A 23517-nucleotide genomic window follows, 5' to 3' on the forward strand; every position below is an offset into this window, starting at 1 on the left:
AAGCATTCCAAACTTTGTTACCATAGGTACCTGACAGTATTCCTTATATCCTTTCTATTAAAGACCCCATTCCCTTCTGCCAGCTTAATTTGGCTTCTATAACTTGCAGCCAGAATTCTAATTAATGAGCCTATAGTCACTCTTCTCATGATTGGAAACTTCCAAATCCACTGGTACTTTCTTCTTAGTTTCTTCACTGTGTAGGCTGTTAGTATTTTTGTTCTTGAACTAGTTTGAACTACTTGCTCACATGGCCTGCTTCCCTCTTAAGAGGTAGCACTTTACACTGAACACCAAGGCTAACAGATGGACTGCAAATGATCTCATCTTTCTTTGGTTGTGGCCAAGCATGGACAGGTTGCCAAGTCATGTCAAACAGGGTGTCCTTCTTTTTTTCTTTTTGCTTTTTAGGGCCACACCTGTGGCATACGGAGATTCCAGGGCTAGGCTAGGGGTTGAATCAGAGCTATAGCTGCCAGCTTATGCCTACACCACAGCTCATGGCAATGCCAGATCTTTAACCCGCTGACCAGGGATTGAACCCTCATGGTTCCTAGTCGGATTCGTTTCCGCTGCACTACAGCAGGAACTCCAAGGGTGTCTTCTTCATACACATCTCACACTGAGGAGCACCTGCATGCCTTGAATTTTGGCAGATGCACAGTTCCTCCATTCTACACTGTGGGTATTACGAGCTGAGAGTAATGATGCATATGCCCAGTATTTAGAACTCTCTTTACAGGAAGGGGTAACCATGCAAAGTTTTATGTTAGCATGAACTTCCATATCTCCTCCCCTATTTTCATAACTTTAATGTCATTATCTAACAATCATTGAGATTTTACTATATGCTAGACGCTGTGCTGTATATGCTATATAAATTTTCCCATTTATTTATATAAAGGGAACATAAATTTCGTAAGCTACTTAGGTTGGCTTCTGTAACTTGTACCAAAGAGTTTTTTGTTTTTTTGTTTTTTTTTTTTTCTTTTTGGGCTGCAGGTGCGGTAGCCTAAGAGTTTTAATTAATGAAACTGTAAGTTTTATTCTTGTGATCTAAGAATATCCTTGGTCATGTTCAGCCTGCAGGCCTCCAGTGTGTCCTCTGATAGCTTCTTTCATTTAACAGGTGACTGTTACATAGAGTGAAACTAGGGGAAATGAAAGTATCTGTTACATAGAGTCGGATCTTGTAAAAATAACGAACCCAGACTCAATAAACTTGACTCTAAACTTATCCACACACCTGATTCACCACAGTATACCGTTTCCTATCATTTCACTCACTGGATTTTATCATAACAGTGTTTTATACCAATAAACTATGAGCTTCTTGAGGGCGGGCTCCATGTCTATTTATTTTATTGAATATATGGATGAATGAATAGATTATTTAGGCAATATACATAAAAGTGTTTAAAATTGTATTTTAATAATAATGATAAAAATAAATGATTTTATCCAGGAAACAATGATTTTAGTCCCATTCGTTCCTCTGATAAAAATGACCTTGAAATTTCCAAGTCTTAGTTTCTTTATTTGCACAATAGTGTTGTATGTACCTACTCTGGATCATTTCGGATATTCTTTTTTTTTTTTTTTTTTGTCTTTTTGCCATTTCTTGAGCCATTCCCATGGCATATGGAGGTTCCCAGGCTAGGGGTCGAATTGGAGCGGCGGCTGCCAGCCAACGCCAGAGTCACAGCAGTGCGGGATCCAAGGCGCATCTGCAAACTACACCACAGCTCATGGCAATGCTAGATCCTTAACCCACTGAGCAAGGCTAGGGACCGAACCCACAACTTCATGGTTCCCAGTTGGATTGGTTAACCACTGAGCCACGACGGGAACTCCCATTTTGGATATTCATAAGCAACATTTCTGAATTCATTTCAGAAACTACACATTATAAACATAGAATAAAATACTGTTTGAGAACTAGACGATGTATGTCATGTAAGTTTATTTGAATTTGAAAGAAATATAGAAGGTGACCTATATTCAAAAGGAATATATTCTCTTTGAAGTTGTAGCACAATCTATGTCCCATGGTCTCAGTATAGAGCCTAAACATGAGTATTAAAAGTAGCTATTTTCATTTCCGTGCTGTTTGCAGAATAAGTACATTATTCACAGAGGGAAAAAGCAAGGAAACCATGGTGATGGCAAATTTGCTGCACCTTCTGGGGTATAAGTTGTGTCCATCCTTCCTCATCCTAATATCCTTCACCCCTTCCCTGCTGTAAAGTCCACGGCTGCTGAAGCTGGTCTCTCACAGCGGCAACTCCTCAACACACAGCTTACTATTTTCATTCTGAATAACAGATAATTTCATTCTAAACTACATGCTTTTAGGTCAGAAAATGTCACATATTCCTGCGAGTGAAGGCATTTTAGCTTGTTTTTTTCAGGGGGCATAAGGCTTTAATCCAAACAAAATACCCTCCTGCTGGCAGGCTCAGGCTCTGTGATGGGCTGTCAGGAGGAGAGCCAAGGAGTTGCATTTTTAGTCCCTTCCAATCCCAGCTGAATGAAGGTAACTGTTTCATTCTCCACTGAGTCTGGTACTGAATACACAATGCCCTTCTTCTGCAAATGACCGATACCTCTGAGCTGGAAATCTTCCAGCTCCACCCATAACTCCCGGATAGCACGCCTTACTTTCCAGCTTTCCCTCATTTATTCCACCTCAAATCTTACAATCAATGTTTGTAAGCCCAGAGATATGATGAAATCAATAGTAAGGGCTGTATTTTAGGATTTTAATTAAAATTCCTCTAAAATTGCTTTAATTTTTAATTAAAGTCCCAGCTTGATTTTTCTGCCTTTTTTTTTTCTTTTTCTTTTTTTTTAATGTCAAGCAACACACACATAGCTAAGTGAGAACCAGCATCAACTACAACCAAAGTATTTTTCAGAGTTGGTCCTTCATTGTCACAGTTGCCAGCTGGTGTCCAGTGGCTCTATTGCAATGACACAGTTCTGGGACAGACTGCCCAGCATAAACCGTATGATCTCTGGTTTATATTTCCAATTTTTCTTTGTCAGCTCCTTAGGAATTACAAGCAAACTTAATTTTCTCCTCTCTTATAGCACGCCTCTGTCTTCCCTGGTCTCCTTAGATACTGTCTAAACCTCTCAATTCCTTTCATGACAAACCCCTCCACTTATGGCAATAACAATTCTACTCACACCACACGACTGAAACCACTCAAGAATAGCCACAGAGTCTCCATTCTTGGGGATCCCAAGGATCCCAAGTTCTATCTTCTCGAAACAGCCTGTGATGGCCTGAATGGTTTTGTCCCCCTCAAATTCATACGTCAACATCTTAACCCCCCAATGTGATGGTATTAGGAGGTGGAGCCTTTGGGAGGTAATTAGGGTTAGATGAAGTCATGAGAGTGGGGTCCGAATTAGTGCTCTTATCATAAGAGACACAAGACACCCCTTCTCTCTTTTTCTCCGTCCCTATGCTTGTACAGAAAATTAGTTATGTGAGCACAAAGCTAGAAGACAGCTGTCTGCAAACCAAGAGGAGAGGTCTTACCAGAACTCAACCATCCTGACCCCCTGGTCTTGGACTTCCAGCCTCGAGAACTGTGAGGAGATAAATATTTGTCTTTTCAGCCATTCAGTCTGTAGAATTTTACTATGGCAACAGAGCTGACTAAAATACAGCCTCCTTCTTGCTTTCTTTGATACTGCAATTCCTCTGTTTCTCCCATTTTTTAAATTCCATTTTGTTTATCGTCTTCGGTTTTTCCTTATTTATCTTATCTCTTATATATAAGTATTCCCTAGTGTTCTTCCTCCTACTTTCTTCTTTTCTCATGTCATAATCATTCTTTTGGCCACTGTAAACATTCTGACAATTATGCTTCAAATCTAGAGCTCTGGCCAGACCTTTCTCTCAAGCTCCTGACTTAAATTTTTAAATAGCTTATGGATGCTTCTGTTTGAATGCCTTTATAGGATTTTCAATTGATTGAGTCTGAAAACCAACTTACCAACATTTCCCCAGCTCTATTCCTGGATCCCCTATCACTTTTTATGATAGTTGTATTTTTCTCAAATCACGAGAATTGTATGCTATTGTTTATTCCTTTCTTCCTCTATAAAAATCAAAATTCCAGTTCTAATGAATCAAGCTCAGAAAACTTTTTCATATGCATACTTGGGATTTGACTTCTATTCCACTGCTCTAATTTAAGCCTTTTATTTTTAACCTGTCTTTTGGTTGTGTGTGTGTGTGTGTGTTTCGTTTTGTTTTTTGGCCATGCCTGCCTGACCCATGCAGAAGTTCCTGGGCGAGGAATTGAAGTCAGGCAACAGCAGCAACCAAGCCACAGCAGAGACAATGCCAGATCTTTAACCCACTGAGCCAGCAGGGAACTCCTTAACCTGTTTTGGATTACTGTAGCATGCTATAGTCTTTCTATAGTCAGTCTCTTCCCATAATACTACATGATCATAAAACTTCACAAAAATCATTCATGCATGTTGTGGTTCGTATAAAATGCATCCAAGCTTTTTTTCTTAGAACACTGATTACTGTCTGTCCTCTTTCTACCTTTACAAATTTACCCAACACTACATCTCTCCATGTATTTCATTCATAACAAATTCCATGTTTTGACCCAAAAGTGCACTAACATTTCTGAATCTTCACTTACATTACTTTCTACATGTAAAATGGTCTCTCATGGCACAATTTCTCCTGTTGAAAAAATCCTTTAAGGCTAAGTTCAGAGGGTGCATCCCTAAAGTAGCAAAACAAAGAAACAAACAAAAAGAACGTTGGCGTTCCCATCGTGGTGCAGCAGAAACAAATCCAACTAGGAACCATGAGGTTGCAGGTTTGATTCCAAGTCTCACTCAGTGGGTTAAGGATCCGGCGTTGCCCTGAGCTGTGGTGTAGTTTGCAGACGTGGCTCGGATCTGGCATTTCTGTGGCTGTGGCAAAGGCCGGCAGCTACATCTCTGATTAGACCCCTAGCCTGGGAACCTCCATATGCCATGGGTACAGCCCTAAAAAGACAAATAATAATAATAATAATAATAATAGTTAAGTTCAAAGGCCCCTTTAATACTTTTATCAGGAAGTCTTTCCCCTTCTTTCCCCAAATACCATTCTGTTTAGCTAGATTTAATCTCTTTTCCCTGGACCCTCAAAATATTATATTGACCTTCTATTATGGCATTTAACCATATATTTAGTTTTAACTATATATTTAGTTTTAAATGTATATATATTATTATTATTTTTTGTCATAAGGAAGTTCCCAAGCCAGGGATAGAAACCACACCACAGCAGCAGTCCAAGCTGCTGCAGTGACAATGTCGGAGCCTTAACCAACTGTACTATGAGAGAACTCTGATTTAATTATATGTTTTAGTCTCCCTTACTGTATTGCAAGACTGGTGCAATCTGTGCCTGCGTCTAATGTTTTTTATCCTAAATATTACTATCACCACATCAAGTACCTAAGTGCTTTTAGGAAGCATATATTATTCTTGAAACAATCACTGATCGAATGAATACATGAATGAATAAGCAGTAGATCCACCATAAATGTTACTCTCAAGTAGTGAAATTCTATGGCAAGTGCTGCAATAAAATCTTTTGATATTTACTGTAAAATCAAATGAAGAATTATAGTAACTTTTAAAGCCACTTATTGTTTGATTAAGGGAAAAACGATTTCAAAATGACAGATTTTCTCATTTACGAGCTAGAACAGTGAATGAGGTCTTTCTATGAAAGAGAACATGTTATCCCTCTTTGATTATGATGTCTGTTGGCTCGCTGTCGTATTTCCTTTCATAATCAAAGGAGGAAAGACAAGATGCTTACCCAGGGCATAAGCACTAATGTTGCAGGCTTATGTGCCTTTTCTTGTGGACAAAAAAAATTTCTAGCAGACCAAGAGGAAAATACCCTCAGAGCATCATTCCATTTAGCATTTCAATCTACTTTTGCACACATTAAAAACATATATTCAAATGCTTAAAAAACAATCACAGAAACATACTAATATTCTACTTCCTTAGAAACCTATATTTTAAAGTTACTTCTTGCATCAATATAATGCCTTTTTGGTGATTATAATTGTTTTCGGTTTTGCATGCAGTTATGCACCCCATAAGTCAGAGGAGTGTATTGTCACATTTCAGCTCCAAGTGCCCTCTAATTGTTTGGGCACTTATTAAGGTTATGTACCCCAAAAAATAACTAAAAATGTCACTTTGATATTTAGCCATTGACATAACTATTTTTTTTTAGAGAAAGCATGTCATTTACATTGTTTTAATTTTTTTTAATTGTATAAAGTTAACTCATTTTGTTTTAAAAGGAAGTGATAAGTAACGTGGATCTAAATAATTTCCTTAATTATGAACGTCTATGGATTTCTATGTTTCTTCTATTGCCAAGAAATTTTACCAACATCTTTATGTTAAATTAGGCCTGAATATTTTCCCATTCAAATACGTTAAACTAACAGCTAAAGATACTAGAGATGTCGAAAGTAATTATGTGATTGAGTTGCTCTTCCAGGACAGGATTATGCCCAATAGGACATCTAACTAAAGTAACTCAAGTCACCCAATCACTCAATTTATTGATTAAATTCCTCCTAAATTACATTTCAGAAAATATAAATGCAAGTTCCCAAGCCTTTGGTTGTGTCAGATATCTGGCTGTGAATTAAATAACAAATTGAAGTAAACTTTGCAAAAGCAGACACATAACATCATCCCTCCCATGTATCTCAGAAACAGCCTGTTATGAGAATGTACTTGGACTTGCAACTCCTCAGCATAATATTCAAACAGATAGATGAGTTGGAAGCTCTTCATTACAGCATCTGTTCTGTGTTTATAGCTACATATGCAGGCTGCCGAACACCCACAGTGCACCATAAACGCAGGGATTACACATCCAGAATGGTAATAAACTCATTGGGTGATGTGTTCACCAGAGTTTTCAGCCCCTTACTTCAGTTGGCAAAACTCTGCCATATTTTTGTGGCTGTAGAAAATATTAGATTGTTTGTGGTTTTTGTAACTTTAAGCCAAACCAGAAATCACAAAACAGCAATAAAAAGGTAAAAAACAGAGGCACTGAGATTATTGTTATATTTTAAAAGTACAGTCTTGCAGAGAGTTGCAAGAGAAGTAAAAGCAGAGTAAGTGAGAAAGATCAGTAAATAAATGGTTGTTTTCCATAGAAGTTCAGGCTTTATAGAAAACACTTGTGGGTCAGCTCAGGTATGTGGTACACTTTGGAGGAGCTATCAATTGTACTAAGAAAATTGCATATTAGAATTACTAATTAGAAGTATATTTCTCACCATAATAACCTGACAGTGCTTGATCAATTACAGCTAATAGTTGAGCAATGCATTAACTGGTGAAAGCAGTGCTTCCTAGACAACCAATCCAATTTAGATCAAGCTGATTTTTTCTCTCAAAAGCATGATTCCAAACGAAATGAATTCCTAAATTCGCAGTATTCTCAGCTTCTAAGGAAAGCAGTTCCAGGTGTGAGAAAGTAATCAGAAATATACAAAATGCGTGACTACTATAGAAATGATAAGCTCACTTCATTTTATCCCAGCAGCCAAGCAATGCAGACTAATGATTAGTCACTGCTCTCTTGGACAGGTGCCCATATCTGTCTCTACACAGAATCACTGAGAGAGCTTTCAAAAATACATACTCCTGAGTACCAACACAAGATATCTTCATTACATAGATTCTCTCTTTCCATTAAATGGTTAGAAGAACAGCTTTTAGAAATGACTCATGACCTAAAATCATATGAAAGTTTCTGAAAAACCATGACCAAGGCAGTTAGAAAACACGGAGCTGGGTAATGGTGCATGGTGGAATGGAACCCTTGTAAAGCCATATGGGACGCAATAAAGGAAATATCTTAGTCGCTACAAACATTCCAGTTTAAAGAGTGTTTTCTCCCTTCTTTTCATTTTGTTTCCTCTCATCCCTCCCCTCTTAATGATAATTGTCATGATGCCATTGTGCATCTGGGCTCTGTGGCTATGGTTTATTTTTTTTCTCATTTCATGGCACTGCTGTTTTGCTTTCATGCCCACTGGAACCCAGGGGATGTTGGCCAGAATGAAAAGACAGGACAAGGAAAAAAACAACTGAGCAACTTTTATAATCAGCATCTCATGAAGAACTTGAAATTGATACGGCAAGAAGTAGGTGTAAACTATTGGCTTTGTTTGTAACACTGAAAAAATTTAAGGATGTTTTTATCTGAAATAATAATAAAACCTGATGGATATCAAAGATATATTTTCCCATAGATTCCCTCATCTGATCCTCAAACCAATTATATGATTTCTGTACAAGATGCCCATGCTGCTGCTTGGCAAATAAAGATACAAAATCCAGAAGTTTAAAGCATGTAGATTTTTTTTTTGACATATGTTAAGATGAGAAATGTCAGGCCAGTTAGGACCTACACAGAGAATGGATAGTTAAGTGGAGCAACTTAAGAGGCACAGAATTTCACAGTGGCTTGGTGTCCTCACATACAAAATGAGGGGAAATAATACCCATTAACCCTACCTTGCTGACTTGTTTAGGTGCACAGAATAGCTATAAAAATTATATGTTATTATTATTACTATTAAAATTCTTCACTTTTTTTGGTTTTTTTTTTTTTTTTTTGTCTTTTTAGAGCTGCACTCATGGCATATGGAGGGTTCCAGGCTAGGGGTCTAATCGGAGCTACAGCTGCCGGCCTATGCCATAGCCACAGCAATGCCAGATCTGAGCCAAGTGTGTGACCTACACCACAGCTCATGGCCAATGCTGGATCCTTAGTCCACTAAGCAAGGCCAGGGAATGATCCCGAATCCTAGTCAGATTTGCTTTTTGCTGAGCCACAACAGGAACTCCCCAAATTCTTCACTTCTAAAGAACTGCTTCAAAAAGTAAAATTAATACTGCCACTGGGTAAAATTGTTTAATTTCTGTATAATTCAATTACCTTTGGAACTTTAAGCATCCATGTTATTTTAAAAGTTGTAAATGTGACATAAATCTGTTTTCATGGGTCTCAGAAATAGATGACACATGCAAATTTTAGCATATGCTTCCTGGCAAAACAGAGTTAGGAAGAAGATAGGAATGTGTTTTTTTACATAAACTACTCAGAAGAATTACCAAAATAGAAATAATCTGGGCTTTGATGTTCACATTGACTCTCACTTTTGGGGCTCTTCACCTTTATCTGGTTTCTTATTTCATTTGGCGCTTTATGGCTAGGAAACCATTCTGATCATAGCCCTGTACCAGAGATAGGTCAATGCATGTATAGTGTTGTGGAAGATTACAATACACATTAAAGTTCAATAAATAAGAGGGCCATGGTAGGACAGTTGCGTGTGGGAACCTGTTTTAGGACAGAGTTGGTGCTCAGCTGTAGTCAAATTTAGGAATAATCAAATTTCCCCAGGTCCTTAATTTCCTTTCTCTCCATTCAAGATGAGTAATAGTGACAAGATGACACTATAATGTAACCAGAGTGACAAATAAATCATATACAATCTCAACCATGATCTAAACTAAAAATTAAAACTAGAGATTGCATGTCTGACCAGATGCCAGTGATGTGTTGATAGTTCACAGAAGTGAGACCCATAGAGAGGGAAAACATTAGGAGCAGAACAGAAGCTGCAGATTCTAGGTAAGACTAAAGAGATGCTCAACTGGTTGTGGTTTCAAGCTCCTTGCTCTTCCAAAGAAATGAAAACAACAAAGACCTTTAGTACAACATTCCTACTGCAACAGAATGTGAGATTTGGAAAAAAAAAAAAAGAATAAGAAAGGAAATGTAAAACATTGCGCACATGGAAGAATACGATTTGGTCAAATAGAAGAAAAGAGAAAAGAGAGAACGCAAGAAAGAGAGACAGAGATATAGACAGAGACAGAAAGAGAAAAAGAGGAGGCAAACCCGGGTCACATAACTCACTTGGCATTCCCTGCCCCTGGTTTCTTTCTTCGGAAAATGTTGAGGAAAGTGTTGGAGCGGCAGGGCAGTTTGCCATCGCCAACATGCATGCGGACTACATCCGAGGTGGTGAAGGCACTGCGGACATTCCTCTCCGGCTTGGCAATAATGATGTACATCTTGGGAGTGAACATGCACCCCAGGGCCACCGTTACACTGAGGCTCACTGCAAAGCAGGTGGTAATGATCTTGTAGTTGCTCCCAAAGTAAATGGGCACAAAAGCCAGCCAGATGATGCAGGTGGTATACATGGTGAAGGCAATATATTTGGCCTCATTGAAGTTGGCGGGCACATTGCGGGTCTTGAAGGCATAGTAGGTACAGCTCATGATGAGGAGTCCATTGTAGCCCAAAGGGGCCACCACACCCAGGTTGCTGGTATTACAGATAAGGTAGACTTCTTTGATACTTGGGTAGGAAAGAATGGGCATGGGGGGCTCCATGATGATCAAGGTCACCACCAAGGTTAGCTGCACACTAATGAGAATTGAGGCAATGATCACCTGGGCCCAGGCACTCATAAACCTGGGCTTCCGGGTGCAGATTTTCTTCTTGCTGCCAGCCAGGATGCGTGCAATGCGATTGGTTTTGGTCACTAGAGCGGAGTAGCACATGGCAGAGGAGAGGCCAACCAGGAGACGCTGGAGGTAGCAGGATGTGGTAGTAGGTTTGGCAATGAGGGTGAAAGGGCATACATAACCGAGGAAGATGCCAGCTAGGATGATGTAGCAGAGCTCCCGACTGGAGGATTTGACCACTGGTGTATCCCGGTACAGCACGAAGATGAGGGTGACAAACAAGGTTACCAGGATGCCCAGGCAGGAAAAGGCAATGGCTATGATGGATTCTATGTTGCTCCACTCAAGATAGCGGACAGGAATGGGTTCACAACCTGTGATGAGAAAAATAGTTTTAAAATGTATCCAGGATTTTACTGATCAATAATAACAGTGCTTACTAGTTATCAGAGACATAGCTATATTTGCATCTTCCATAATTTATGCTATTTTTAATTCTTTAAAAAAAGGTGCCTCTTGGAGTTCCCGCTGTGGCATAGTGCGTTAAGAATCTAATTGTAGAAGCTTGGGTTGGTGGGGAGGGGAGGGTTGGATCCCCAGCCTGGCACAATGGGTTAAGGATCCGGGGTTGCTGCAGCTGAGGTGTAGGTCACAGCTGCAGCTCAGATTTGATCCCTGGCCTGGGAACTTCCACGTGCCTCAGGTGCAGAAAAGAAGAAAAAAAAAATTGCCTCTCTGTTATACAAATCGAGATACAGCACTGTTTTCTCTGGACAATCATGTTCCCAAACCTAATCTCATTACAATCCTGGTGTGATATACTTAAGCCTATAAAATCTTTTCTTTCAGCATTATAAACAGATGCTGCTCCCTGGATGGAACTCAGTTCCACACTTTTAGAAAATGAAAGAAAAAGAAGGAAACTAAATTATGTTTCCATTGATGGTTACAATGGTCACAATGTAACAGAATAAGTTAGTAAGAAATAAACCATTTTTTTTTAAATTTTTATGCAGCTATTGTCAGGAGGCAAGTCCAGCGCATAGACAAGTTTCATTTTGTTTTTGGCCTTCCAGCAGTGTTTTGAACATAAATTACATTTGAATTCTTTAGGAGACTCTTCATTCCCCCCTTTACCACATATTGTATTACTCACTTTAAGACTCACCCCTTTAGTTTTGTATGATCTCTACATGGTGCATTATCAGCCTCCAAAAGACGTACTAATAATGAAGACTGAAATCTCCCCTCACCCATCTCTTGAAAAGAGAGACAGGACCGTGTTCCTAAATGTTTGGCTTGTCTTTCCCTTCCAGAGTAAAGCCTCTTTTTTATTTCTTAGAGAGAGAAACAGGATTTTGTGTTTGGTCTGGGCCAGTATTTCCCAAATTGTGAGAATAAAAATATGTATTTCCATAAATTTAGGAAAAGACTCATTGTTCTCTAGCCATGAGAGCAAGGAACTACCAGAACCTGTTTTAAACCTGTTCAGTCATTTAACAAGCACCCCGCTCAGTCAACACTGTTTTTGCGTGTTATACGGTGGGTGTCGGCCCTTGCTTCTGATCACCACCCATTCAGGAACGGAATCAGTGCCAACCACTCGCAAGACATGCTCCTGACACATCACGGTGGCTCCTCTCTCTTCTGTGTCAGGGGTCTGTCTACGTCAAAGTCTCAACCTCTTCCTAGAAAAACTGCTTCCTATAAAAAGTCACATTTTAATTCTAAATCTTCCCTTTTTCTTGATAAAGTTTAGAAAGATGATTAGATAGATAGCTCTCTAGAATAACAATGACTACTATGAGGGACTTTTGATATAACATAATTAACAAACTGAAATACTGACAAACAACTATAGACAAATTAAGAGATAAAATACTGAATGGTCAATATTCACCTCCTTAAATTGACATACCGAGAATGCTCAATAAAATTCAAACTCCAGGAGCTCCTGTTGTGGTGCAGCGGAAACGAATCTAGTCGACTAGGAACCATGAGGTTTTGGGTTCAATCCCTGGCCTCTGTCAGTGGGTTAAGGATCTGGCATTGCCATGAGCTGTGGTGTAGGTTGCAGACATGGCTCAGATCTGACGTTGCTGTGACTCTGGAGTAGGCCAGTGGCTACAGCTCTGATTCGACCCCTAGCCTGGGAACCTCTATATGCTACAGGTGCGGCCCTAAATAGACAAAAGACTAAATAAATAAATAATTAATTAATTAAATTCAAATTCCAATGGAGTCTTTTTCAAGGCCTTTGTAGCCTTCTTAAAGCTACCCTCCTCGCATTTTTCTTTTTCTTTGCAACCTGGTTTTGTAAATGAGTGATTCTGACTTTGCTGTTTTTATTAGAAAAGAATACTGCATTTTAAATTTCTAGAACACAAGTCAGATCTGTTGAAGTTGAATTAAAACCCTGGTCTAGAGCTAAATTAAGAGCTATAATTAATAATTTTTCCTAAACTTTAGGGATACAGGCACAATATTTTCTGCAGAATTCAGGATTTTTATTAGATACTAATTGTCCTGCACTACAGGTATATAGCAATTAATTCAATTAATTTTTAGCCTTGTGGAGGAAGATGTTTAAAAAGCAGCATATTTGAAAACGGATGATTTAAATAACCCCGTGGTATAACATTTAAAAATAAAAATAGAAAATGCATTACATAAGGCAATTTCAGAAGCTTTCTTTTCAATACAAATTTAAAATAAAGATTAAAGATAGATTTTAGAAAACCTTCAAACAATCATGGGATAGACTCAATAGCTGACATAAAAAGGACTATATCCTCTCTGTAAATGGGTTCAAATTAGAATTAGGGCAATCAAACAGAAAAAAAAAAAGTTAGAATGAAAAATTATCAACTTAGAAAATATCCAATATGTGACTAGACATTTCCAGATAGACTTAAAAATTAAATAAGCTAGAAATCAATATAGTTATGAATCTTGAGGTAAGACATCTAAAAAGGCCTATATTCTCTATGATTTGGGAGCCTATAAATAAGAACCTATAGATACTGCAAATAAAAATGTCATTTAAAGAATCATCATCCCACATTAGCTAAAATTCAGGATAATGACCTAAAATCTGTTTAATGACTTAACTCCATGGGAGACACGACACTAGCTTCCAAGAATCCCTGTCTGTCCTCTGAACTCCCAAGGGAAACATTATCTCTTTCTTATTGATATAGATGCCTTTATGTCTGCTAATAATCTCACTATTAGTAGAACATCAAATACCCTGTTTGAATAAACCACTCAAATAGTGAAAATCTTTAGCCTTCCCATGCCCCAACCTACAGCTGAAACTTTGAGACTGCTATTGTAAGGATACATTATCAGTGACACACCCCACACATTTAACACGTGGGATTTACTGCCAGACAAGGTGGTCTATAATTCTTATGCATGAACAAATAGAGCTGATTTAGTCATGAAAATATCTGTCCTATGTATAATTTAAGACACTATCCAAATCAGAGCTTTTATCCCAGAATTCCTATGGATAAAAGTCTCCACAGAAATAGAAGGATGGATTGAAACAGAGCCATAAGCATGCAGATCATCATAGATACCTAGATCATCAAAAACCTTTCTTTTTTGTATAAATATGAATATGCAACAACATGATGTAGATGTATAAACAGAGTAGCAATATCAAAGATCCATTGTTCATTGTGGGAAGCAGTGTCTAAGATAGTCCTCCATGATCCCCACATCCTGGGATTCATGTCCTTATGTGGTCCCCTCTCCTTGAGCATGAACTGGGCCTATGACTTGCTTCTTTTCTATAGAATATGGCAGTTGATGGGATGTCCCGCCCATGATTCAGTGACCTAATAATAGCTTCCACCTCGTTAGCAGGCTTTCTGTCTGGCTCTGATGAAGCAACCTTCTATGTTGCTAAGGTCCACATGGAAAGGGGGTGAGAGCAGTCCAGACCCAACAATGAGGAAAAAAAAAAAAAAGCAGAGGGTCTCAATTTAACAATTTTTGAGGAATATATTCTGCCAATAACTAGCTAAGTAAGTTTGGAAGGGCACCCTTCCACAATCAAGTCTAGACCCCATCCCTAGCTGACACCTGATTTTAGGTTTGTGAAAGATCATGAAACAGAGGACCCAGCTAAACTGTGCCCATATTTATAACCCAGAAACTGTGAGGTAATAAATCCAAACTACTAAGTTTGGGGGTAATTTGTTACAGAGTAATAGATAATTTACCCATTAAAGCCAACATCTTAATTTCATAGCCAGTGCTTAGTCTCCTTACCTAAGGATAATAGCAGGCACAAACTAAATTAGTCAAAATATCTTTAGGTTTTATACAAGGTCTTTAAATCTAAGGTTACCATGCGTAATAAACCCCTATTATTAACAGAAACTACCCAACATCTTCTTCTAATTAGTGAACCATGGATTGTTGCTACTTCTCTTTCCCATACTACTATTCACTGATGTAATACTCATAATGAAGCAGCTCTGTAATCAGTGGAGGAGAATCTCGGCATCGTGCTTGTGTTATTCAATAAGTGTCCCTACCTAGAACAGAATATTGAACACCCCAGTACTAAATCTTGACTTAATATTGTTTCACTATGGGTATTACACTAAAAATAAAAGAGGAAGACTATTTAGTTTAATATACAATAAGTAGTTCAGCTAGCATTATAAAAAGTGATACTTTATCACAATATAAACAATCTTAATAACTAAATTGCGGTCTTTATAGCATATCAAATTGTTAAGAGAAAAGAGGCAGATATATGAATTAATAGCTGGTATGCTTTCAGAATAATTTACTTATTTAAAATGATACAGATACATTTTAAAAAATAAATAGTCAGTCACTCTTTTTTTTTGTCTTTTTGCCTTTTTGCCATTTTGCCATTTCTTGGGCCACTCCCATGGCATATGGAGGTTGCCAGGCTAGGGGTCCAATTGGAGCTATAGCCGCCGGCCACAGCCACAGCCACAGCAATGCAGGATCTGAGCTGCATCTTCGACCTACACCACAGCTCAGGCAACGCCAGATCCTTAACCCACAAAGCGAGGCCAGGGATTGAACCCGCAACCTCATGGTTCCTAGTTGGATTTGTTAACCACTGAGCCACGACAGAAACTCCCAAGGCACTCTTTAAAAATAAACAATAATATTAATTTCTTGATGTATTGATATTATATAAAATAATTGCTGCCATAAATGTTGAGACTTGCAGTAATTAAAAAAGTACTATAAAAGCTAATACTGTACTAGCACTGTAAAATGTAATAGAAATATTTTAGAGATGATCATGCTAAACAGACTGCTCTAAAAGTCTTCACAAGAGTCCCATATAAAACAACAGTAAGTAATTTATTAATAATAACGAATTCACGGAAAAGTTCAAGAGTTCAGTTACAGGTACATAAAATCTAGAAAAGAAATTCTTAAAAGAAATGCCAGAATAATTGCCGTGGAAGATGTGTGAGGATAATATCTGGCAAAAACAGAATGACTATCTGGTAGCACCTGATAAAATAACCACTAGACATTAGATAAAATTTGGATGGAAAAAAATGAGAGAATTTACCCCAGTTAAAAAGCATTGGCCACAAAATTAAAAGCTAATGGGAAAACATTTCCAGGTTAGCAATATGGCCAGTTTATGCTTCATTTGTAATTAAATTAATCTGGAAAAAACGTAAGGGGGGGGTATTGACTGATACGACTGCAAAAGAATCCTTTGAGTAACTCCAAATGCATTGCATATAGTTGTCTCATTCTATGGCTTATACGTACACTAGTACTAGTTTAAATAGAGTTTATTTTCTGGATAGGTTACAGCATTCCCCTGTTGAAAAGCCACAGTACTTACAATGGTTAAAATATGATTAGATTTTTGTGATCTTAGTTGGCATGTTCCCATGGGGGAACATTTCATTGGAACATGTTGGAATGGGACATTTCATTGGAATATTTATTTATGAAACTAAATTATACAAGGCTGTATACATTCCAAGATCTCTGGACAAGTAAAAGGAAACCTTAATATTGCTGGAAATTACATTCTTTGGTGATTTTAAACTGAGGTTTTGAGGAGAACCTCCAGAAGCTGAAGGCCCATGGAAGTTGACTATTACCTGAAGAACCTTGAGGAAGCCGATGACTATACAATGGTCTTCTGTACAAGGTCATCTTAAGAAGATTCTTATATCTATCATACTCTCCTTTGAATGCTCGTGCTTGTTTATACTTCTTTACTGGTTAAAAGCTATACAAAGTTGAACTAGCCTTTAACATTCTTCTTACTAATAATAAGTACTTGCCTAAACCTAGCTTTTACTAGAGATAATCATTGCTCTAACTCAATAATTCAATTATATAAAGCTATTGTTAGGTATGTTACACTAACTTTTTTCAGTAATGATACCTTTTGTATATGCAAATATTTCACAAGTTCAAATGTTTGAAAGGATTCAGAAGACTCACAGAACATACTCATGTAGTATTTCCATTGAAAGGCAAAAAGTCAAGGACAGTAAGAGAAAGAGTACAGGTTAGCACCCAGGGACCAAGAAATAGCCAAGTGCACGCTCTCTAGGACCCATATTCCAACAAGGGCATATTTCATCTGTGGACTGAGCTACTAAAATCTGCACAATGAACATTGATTTTGAGACAGCTCAAGGTAGAAACTTTCAGTAAAATCTTTTATGACCCTCATGTCATATAGCCAAATCAGCCTGATAAAATGTGCCAGATGAAATCTATCAGTAAATGAACTGGTTTTTTGGTCGTCACTAGTGGAATTTCAAATTTTAAACTGCATGTCATAAATTCCAGTCCCCTAATGTAGCAGGAAGCCAAAGATTGATACTCAGCTATCTTCATATATAATCAGAGAGTCTTCCAAGTCTTGCCATAAATTAAGCCTATCTTATATAATCTATTAAAACACACATGAAGAAAAACAACCTTATGTAGAAGGGGATACTACTATTCTAGATATAATAGCCATTTGTCATAACAACACTACAAAACAATATACCTATAACACCACTATGGTTGCTTTCTGTCTCATGAAAATCTTAGATCCTTTTCCCTTTGTGGAAACCAGGATTTTCAGTGCCAATCCAGGACCACCCAAAACAGAATCATCTGGGGATTAGGAGTGATCATTTATATTTTGAATAAGCTTCTTAAAAGTTTTCTTCCTCTTTCCTCTTCCTTTCTTCTTTTATTTTATTCTTTTTAGACATCCTGAATTTGAGAAGTGCTAGCTCGGACATATTGAGAGAATTAGACAAAATTTCCATATTATCCATGTATGTAATGTAATGTGCTTATTTGTCCTGCTTTGAAGTTTAAAGAGAAGAGTTGCCACCTTCCAGGGTGTTTGGGTATCCCAAGACTAGAAGGGGTGGAGGTTAAGTTCAATCAGTGGTGAAGAGTGTCCTGAGCCTCACTGATCTCTAGCATTCAAAAGGAGAAGACTTTAAAGATAGTTGTACCATTTATATTTAAAGCTCTGAACTTAAAGACCTGACAGTGTCCATGGTTAGAATTACCCTAAACAATCGAGAAGCATCGGACAAGTCAGTTTCCTTCAAGTAGACTACAAATTACTGAGCAAAATCCAAGAAAAGTGGTAATAACTGATCTGAAGACAAGGGGTTACTCCTAATTTTTTGAAACAAGTATTGGCTCACTTATAAGGTCAAATGCATTGGAGGAGGCTAAAATTTAATATCTGACTTCTTTCCAATTATGTAAAGGCAAATTTAATATGAGTCAAGAAATAAAGATACCCACAATGATCCAAAGTGTCTTGGGGCATTTAATAACATTTATAATAATACTTCAGGATTGCATAAAGCTGTACTGCAATGCTTTAACATTATTACATTAATATAAATTATCTAAAAAGTGAAATTCTATTTATTATTTAATTTGCAACTCAAATGTCCCTTCTTCTGTGAAGGCTTTTCTCTTCTCAGGGAAACATGATTACTTTTTTTTTCTCTGCATTTATATGAAATTTGGCACATATTCGTATTTTAAGAGTTATACTAAAATTGCCTATTTACATGTCTAGTTTCATATAAAGCTTCCCTTCCAGGATATAAACCTTGTTTCATTCATCCATATGTCCCAGTTTCTTTAAAAAATATGTGGTGCAAAGTAGGTGGTGGTGTATAACATAAAAGTAAACAAATGAGTAGATTATATGAGAGATGGTAGCAACCGTTGGATGGAGAAAAATAATTAAAATTACTTTCTATAACTTAGTATTTTCTGCTTTTTAATGATAAGATTTAGTATAGTCTGGCTTTCTGAGGAACTGCTTCATACCATTTGACTTTTTCAAAGGAATAAATAGCAATTGGGTTACACATAACTGGTCCATGAATTGATAAACTACTCTCAAGTTGTATATCATGGCAGAAGAGATAAATCCTGGTTTATGCTTCATAAAAAATAAAGTGGGAGGAGTTCCCGTCATGGCTCAGTGGTTAACGAATCCGACTAAGAACCATGAGGTTGCGGGTTTGATCCCTGGCCTTGCTCAGTGGGTTAAGGATCCGGCGTTGCCGTGAGCTGTGGTGTAGGCCACAGAAGCAGCTCGGATCCTGCGTTGCTGTGGCTCTGGTGTAGGCCAGCGGTTACAGCTCCGATTGGACCCCTAGCCTGGGAACCTCCATATGCCACAGAAGCGGCCCAAGAAATGGCAAAAAGACAAAAAAAAAAAAAAAAAAAAAAAAAAAAAGTGTGAAACTTAAATGCTGAATGAAAATGTGCACTTTTCCCAAGAAGAAAATATGAGAAACTTATTAATAGTTTCAGAAGGCATTTCATCTAAGAAATACACAAATTTTTCTTCATAGCCAAAAAGCAACATATTCTAATGAAAATAAGAATTCACTTAACATGTTTTTATTCACTCAGAGTCTTTGGAGCATATATTAAAAGTAGCTCTCTCGTAAAATGATTTTAAGCATAATTTTAACAAACTTCACCTTCAGTGAAAAACATTATTTTCCAAAGAAGAATGATTTATCATTTTAACTAAAATTAAGTAAAAAAAAATTCACCCAGGAAAACAAAATACCAGCTTATGGTAATGCATATCTTCCTCTGAGCATTTTTACTGATTTTTGGTTTTCTCTTTTCACAACTACTGCTACCATGGCAACAATCAAAAACACACCACCATGTACTATGCCCTTGCTCTGAGCCTGACATGGCACCAAGTAAGTGGCAAATTAGATCTCATTTTCCATTCATGTGTAAGACTGAAAGAAATGCAGAAACCATAAAAGTTAAAACTAAGTACAAGTGAGTATGAGAGATGCGTATTCTGAAAGACCCTAAATAAGAGTTGCAGCATGAATTGTATACATAATCCGAAAGTAGCCACTTGCCTGCTATTGTTGAATAAACACAACCTGAACTATTGCTTGGCTCAACTCACCTAAATGTTAGTGACTTTTTTAATATATGATGGAAGATAATTGATTAGATTCTTTACAGAGACAACTGCATTAATATTCATCTATTTATAAACAAAGAGGATATTTTTTAATACTTTACTAAGTCAAAGAGCCTTAATCAGTGATGGTCATTTGGCAATGGGCAGATGATATATTCACAATGGAAGATCTCTAGGGAATAAAATATATGAATTTGAGTTCCATTTCTATGACATACTCTTTTTAAAAAGTTGTTTGATATTTTAATGTTTTAAAATAGGATAAACCTATTTTTCATGTATGAGATAAGCCCCAATTAAAGTGAAGATGAAGCAGTAGAAAGAGTTTGGGGAACCCTCAAAAATATAGACAAGAGGATAATTCTTATACCTCAAAGTCAGGATTTTGGACATTTAAGATGAACCTGAGAAAGGAACTAGTTTTGTCTTTTAGCTTCTTCCTGGTCAGCTGTGGTCTCAGTCAAATAGCAGAGAGGACTAACTCTGAAGCCAAGCCCAGTTCTCATGCACAATGGTCACCTAAGGGGACTGCTTTCTCAAGACGAAAAGAACTAGCAGGAAGCACACAGTGTGATGGAGGATGAAGATGTGAAGAGAGACACGGTATGAGTGGAAGAGGAGGCTTATATCCAAAAAGAGGTTGGAAGAGCTTTTTTACGTCAGTCCACTGCATGCAACCATGAGATAAATGCATAGTGAAAGAGCATTAGACCCAGGGACCAAAACCCCTGGATTCTCGAGGTGGCTTCTCTTTAACTATCTACACTGACTTTGATGAACTTGGGTGATACCCTTCTTCTTTCTAATTCTCTCAATAGAAAAAATATTTATCAAGTAGCAATTATGTTCAAGGCCACAGGCTATGAGCCAGAGAGTAATGTTTTTTGAAGGATGGCACAGGGCCTAAGGGCCTCAGAATCTGCTAAGTCCCATCTCAGAAATAGTGAATGGGAATCTCTGCCGATGGATAACTAAATTCCTGGGTAATTTTCAGGCACACTGAAGTTTAAAACCAGTCTCTAGCTAGAGAATTAAAAAATAAATTAAAAAAAAAAGATAAAAAAGAGGTGAGATGCAGTTTGTACCTACAAAAATATTCTGATGTAATTTCTTTGCATTTAAAAATGGCCTTTGGACTAGATAATTTCTAAAGTCTTTCACGAAGTTCCCATCGTGCCTCAGGGGAAACGAATCTGACTAGCATACATAAGGACACAGATTTGATCCCTGGCCTTGCTCAGTGGGTTAAGGATCTGGTGTTGCTGTGAGCTGTGGTGTAGGTCACAGATGCAGCTCGGATCTGACATTGCTGTGGCTGTGGTGTAGACCAGTGACTACAGCTCTGATTCAACCCCTGGGCTGGGAACCTCCATATGCTGTGGGGGTGTCTCTAAAAAGACCAAAAAATAAAATAAAATAAAATAAAATCTTTCCAATAATACTCATCTTAGTTTAATTTTTTCTAATAGGATTAACATTTTACAAGGGCTTTCGTTCCCAAAGTGTAATTTGAATTATGTGACCTGGTTCTACTCCACCAATTATTCTTGATATCCTTTGAATAAGCCACACAATTTCTTAGTTTCATATTCTCATTTGCTAAAAGGTGAAAAAATAAACAGCAATCATGAATGCTATCATCTCTAATGATTTTCAGTGGTACCCAGGGAGGCATAAGATCAGGAGGCAATGAACTAGGATCTGCCTCTAACTAGGTGCCTGACCTTGGGCACTCAAGAACACCTCTCTAGGCCTTGCTTTCTTTTTCTAAAATGAGTGATTACATTACTCAGATGACAAAGTCCCTAGGAACTCAAAGATAAAGTTCTATGGCTCTATCACTTGTAAAATTTGTGAAAAGTACCTATGCAAGACCGCTCATCCATGAGCTCATACCAGGGTCTGTGGAAATCAAAACTCATATACCTGAACATTGCTTTGGGGAAGCTTATAAACTCATGTAATTCAACCATATGAGTCCTGTTGATTTTACTAGTAAATCATCTTCATTCCTCTCCATTCCTGCTGCAGCTGCCCTAGTTCAGAGCATTTGAAACTACTCAGTTGGACCAACACAACAGCCTCCTAAATTCTCTCTGTTTGGAGTCCAGGCTCACTACTCTCCTCCACGCTGCCACCAGAGTCATCCTTCTGAGACACAGATATTGTGATACTACTTTTTAAGTCCTTCAATGATTTTGTTGTGCTTAAAGCCGAAATCCATTTAGGAAAAAACATTTAGGAAAAGACCCTACAGAAACTCTTTACCATTTGCTGCCAGTGTACTCATCCTGTCTCATTTCTGACCGTATCTGTACTAGGCTCTTGTGTTTACCAGACAACTTACTTGTTCCATGGTTTTTTCTCCAAATATGTCACATGCTTTCATGTTTCTCATGTTCTACTTTCTGTCTGGAATTTCTTTCTTCTCCTGTCTGCCTAACATACTTTACAGTAATTCATAAATACCTCTATTATATTAATGACTATTTTCTTTTCTATTTTTACCTGTTTCTTCCCTGATATATTTTAAGCAAAATAAAGCTGGGGCTATATTTCACTTATCTTTGTACCTTTAGGGGCTGCAATAGTGTCTGTCATATACATGTTCAAGAAATATTTGCAAATATAAATTCAGGTTATCAGAAATAGCTTCAGATAAAAATTTTAGAAAAGAAAAACAGGACCAACTGATGTATTAAAATACCCTTTGAATACACTTTTATTTATGTTTAAATGAACTTTACATATAGATGATGGAAAATTTATAAGAGGTTTATGTGTATAACTTGGCATGAACGATAACAACGTAAACAAACATTGAAAAAGACACAAGCTAACCACTAACATTTTAGACAATGGGCACATTGGAAGGCCAACAGTCAGGGACAAGGCTTACAAGTGAGGCCACTCCTACCTGTTAAATCTGCATTGGGCCACCATCCCAAGTCACAGGCTTTGCAGGTGAATTCATCTTGCACATATTCATTCTCTTTGCAAGCGGTGCAAATCCAGCAGCAACTGACTTCTCCTTTCCGTATGACCTAGAACATGGGGATATTTCATTTGTCTTAAAGACCATTTCTCCAGAAAGTCTTTGTTTTTCAGATGAGGACTTGCTTTCACAGTACGATTTTTTTTTTTTTTTTTCAAAGGAACTTTTCAAAAAATCCTATGTCGAGGAAGCTTAAATACATGGATTGGGATATACCTTGTTATATTAGAGTTCAGATGAGAGTTTTTGTTCCTTCCATGTGAGTTTGGAGGCTTTTCAAAAATAAATTCTTTTATAAAAAGAATGAGGAGTTCCCGTCGTGGCGCAGTGGTTAACGAATCCGAGTAGGAATCATGAGGTTGCGGTTCGGTCCCTACCCTTGCTCAGTGGGTTAAGGGTCCGGCGTTGCCGTGAGCTGTGGTGTAGGTTGCGGACGCGGCTCGGATCCCACGTTGCTGTGGCTCTCGCGTAG

General features: G+C 37.7%; 1 protein-coding gene across 3 annotated transcripts in view; it reads right to left on the reverse strand.

Moving 5' to 3' along the window:
• The window catches only part of GRM1 (glutamate metabotropic receptor 1), a 389633-nt gene that overhangs the window by 37872 nt on the left and 328244 nt on the right, over positions 1-23517 (reverse strand). For all 3 annotated transcript variants that reach the window (XM_005659163.3, XM_021087033.1, XM_021087041.1), the window contains exons 7-8: positions 22968-23094; positions 10013-10943 (exon numbers count right to left, since the gene is read on the reverse strand). In XM_005659163.3, the coding sequence (XP_005659220.1) occupies positions 10013-10943; positions 22968-23094 (1058 nt within the window). The remainder of the gene's footprint in view (positions 1-10012; positions 10944-22967; positions 23095-23517) is intronic.

This window comes from Sus scrofa, chromosome 1, assembly GCF_000003025.6.
Source record: "Sus scrofa isolate TJ Tabasco breed Duroc chromosome 1, Sscrofa11.1, whole genome shotgun sequence".
Lineage (NCBI taxonomy): Eukaryota > Metazoa > Chordata > Mammalia > Artiodactyla > Suidae > Sus > Sus scrofa.